Source organism: Volvox carteri (genome assembly GCF_000143455.1).
Source record: "Volvox carteri f. nagariensis unplaced genomic scaffold VOLCAscaffold_15, whole genome shotgun sequence".
Classification (NCBI taxonomy): domain Eukaryota; kingdom Viridiplantae; phylum Chlorophyta; class Chlorophyceae; order Chlamydomonadales; family Volvocaceae; genus Volvox; species Volvox carteri.
The window spans coordinates 861,075-863,724 of NW_003307558.1; the positions used below are offsets into that span (position 1 = coordinate 861,075).

General features: G+C 60.8%; 1 protein-coding gene across 1 annotated transcript in view; it reads right to left on the minus strand.

Annotated features, from left to right (window-relative positions):
- Window positions 1–2,650, minus strand: part of VOLCADRAFT_117312 (uncharacterized protein) — a gene marked incomplete at both ends in the record, with an annotated part of 7,533 nt that overhangs the window by 2,612 nt on the left and 2,271 nt on the right. Inside the window, 3 exons of the mRNA XM_002949687.1 lie at window positions 992–1,161; window positions 1,585–1,713; window positions 1,929–2,023. Of these exons, the coding sequence (XP_002949733.1) occupies window positions 992–1,161; window positions 1,585–1,713; window positions 1,929–2,023 (394 nt within the window). The remainder of the gene's footprint in view (window positions 1–991; window positions 1,162–1,584; window positions 1,714–1,928; window positions 2,024–2,650) is intronic.

Genomic DNA, 2,650 nt, shown 5'->3' on the forward strand with positions numbered 1-2,650 from the left:
GGCTGTGCAGGGGTGTGGGTGTGTGTTGTATTCTGGGCGGCGTATCACGGGATCTGACATCCGCCGATCGGTACTAGCAATTGTAGTCGTGATATAAATGTGTGTGTGTGAGGAGATGAGGTAAGTTGGGACCTTGTCCGGGTGGATGACGCGAGTACGGCAACGGAAAAAATAAACGCGGTTACGGTAGTTTAGATGTTGGTTAGGCTTCAGCTAGTAGTTGGGGCGGAAGGAGGCTGCGGGAGCAAACCGCATGGAAAAGGGTGTCATAAGAGGTGTACATTTGCCGTACACATATACATACACATACATACACACGCACAAGCTGGGAACGGGGGTTGTACCACATGCACACAAGGGGTTGTATTCGGCCTCGCCGCCCCCTCCGACCGGCTACAGCGGCTACATACATACAGGGCAGGCGGCTGGCAGAGGTTAAGGCCTGACTTCTGCTCCCAGTTGACCCAGTCGACCCGGGTTCAAATCCGCCTGCCGGCTCCTCGGGTGTTTGAGGAGTGATGAAATGGGAGGTGGCCCCCCATCTTATGGACGGTGTAGGACGTGATAATATCAACTTGCGAGCTGACCAGGAACTAAGTTGATGCGCCGTTGATCCGCTAGATTTGGTTGGATGCTGGTGGTGAGTTGCCGAACCCAACGAATACATTCTGAAGTCGGATGGGGTGACGGATTAGGGTGCCCCTCTAGCAGGGGAGAGCAGGGACTGCCCCGGGAAAGGGGGCCGCTGGCGAAGTTAACCACCCTGTAACAACATACAGGGTAACCTGAACCCCCCTCACGCCCTAAGTGCTCTCAATCAAAGACGGGGGATTGTTGGGTACGACATTCCATAAAAGCAGTTCGCCTTTTTTCATGGACGACTCTGCCACATCTGTGCCGTATCCGCTTGAACCACGTGTCGTTATGTACAGAGCTGCGAAAGCGCGCAACAGCAACAGTACGGCGCGGCCTCGCGCTCGTACGTACGTACATTATATACGACACTGTCGATACACCCGGCGTACGGCTCCGTTAACTCGGACGTCATCACCGCCGGCGGTGAGAAGCAGGTAGCTCGCAGGCCCCCCCCGGGGTTACCCACGCGCTCCAAACCCGCAGCGCCTTCCCGCGCCAGGACCACCACCAGCAGCGCTGCAATCCCTGTGCCGTACACGGGTCGTACATGGGTCGTACAAATGTTCGCAAGCTCGTCGATGGTCGTGGTCTTAGCGGCTAATCGTTGTCAGCGTTGCTAATCGTTGGTTGGACATCATGACGCTAGACAGGTCGCGCCCAGTTCAGCCAGCCGCTGGCAGCGATAGCCATTTCCCCCCCCCCCTTCAGCAGGACAGCATCCGACACGCACAGTAGTGTAGGCACCCAAAACACAGCCCCCCCCCACCTCCCCGGACATCTCCCCGGGGCCCCTGCTCCTCTGCCGGGTGGCGGCAAGTCAGATGGAGTCTTCCCCTCCCCCCAAATCCATACCGGGGAGATCGCACCTCTGTCCATACACACCCACACACCCACACCCACACACACCAAGCCCCGGCCCCCCACCCCGCCCCCGCCCCCCACCCCCACCCGCAGCTTCCGCGTGTCCCAGGACCCTCAGGCCGTACTGGGGATGCGCCTCCACTGCCGCCCTCAGCCGCCCGGACTGCTCCTGCAGCAGAGCCCGAGCCGCCTCCAACATGCCGCGGTGGGCGGAACCTGCGCAGGAGACCGGCAGCAGCACCGGCAGCAGGAATAACATAGCCGTAGCCGTAGCCGTAGCAGCACATTGCCTTCTCGGGCCTTTTCAGTTCACCCAGAGGTCGCGTCGGAGGACTCCATGTCCCAATAGGTTCAAGTTCTTGGGGACTACACACACACATACACATACACATACACACACACTCTCCCCATCCCCGGGGTGAGTTGCTTACCTGGACCCAGAGATGTCGTACTCCCCGGGGCCAATACTCCATTCAACAACTCCGGCAGGTCACCACTGCCGCGGATCACCATCCGTATCGTACAGCTGTCGTGATGTACGGCAATGAAGAAAGCTGGTCGGTTTCCGGAGGGCTCCGGGCAGCAGGCCAGGAGGTCCGCGGGCTGCTGCCGTACAGTTTCGGTAATGGGCCGGGGGCGGTGTTGGGAGGGGGTGTACAAAAGGGGGGAGAAGGAGGAAGGTTTGAGCCCGGGGGAGGGCGGGGGGGAGGAGCATGGGCGGGTCGGATCCGGCCGCGGAAGGTTCAAGAAGGAACCAGGACTCAGACACCGGAACAGGCTGCGCTGTCCGCTCAGCCAGATATAGCCCGACAGACGACTTCACCCCCCTCCTCCCTTTCCCTCCGCCTCCCTTACCTTCCCGTGCTTACCACCTCCGCCACCACCACCACCACCATCACCACAACAAGGGTGACCCACCACACTCAGCCAGAAAGGTAGCCGGAAAGGCGACAGACCGGCTGGCAGTCAGTCCTCCGCACCAGCCCTTCTTCCTCCCCCTTCCCCCCCTCCTCCGCACTTCCCTTCCCTCCTCTCCCTCACCTGCAGCCCTAGCAGTTCCAACAGCCGTTGCTCCGGAACCACTACCCCGCAACCCCCCGAGGCGGCGGAGGCGGCCCCTCCGGATTCAGCCCCTTCCCCCCCCCCCCCCCCT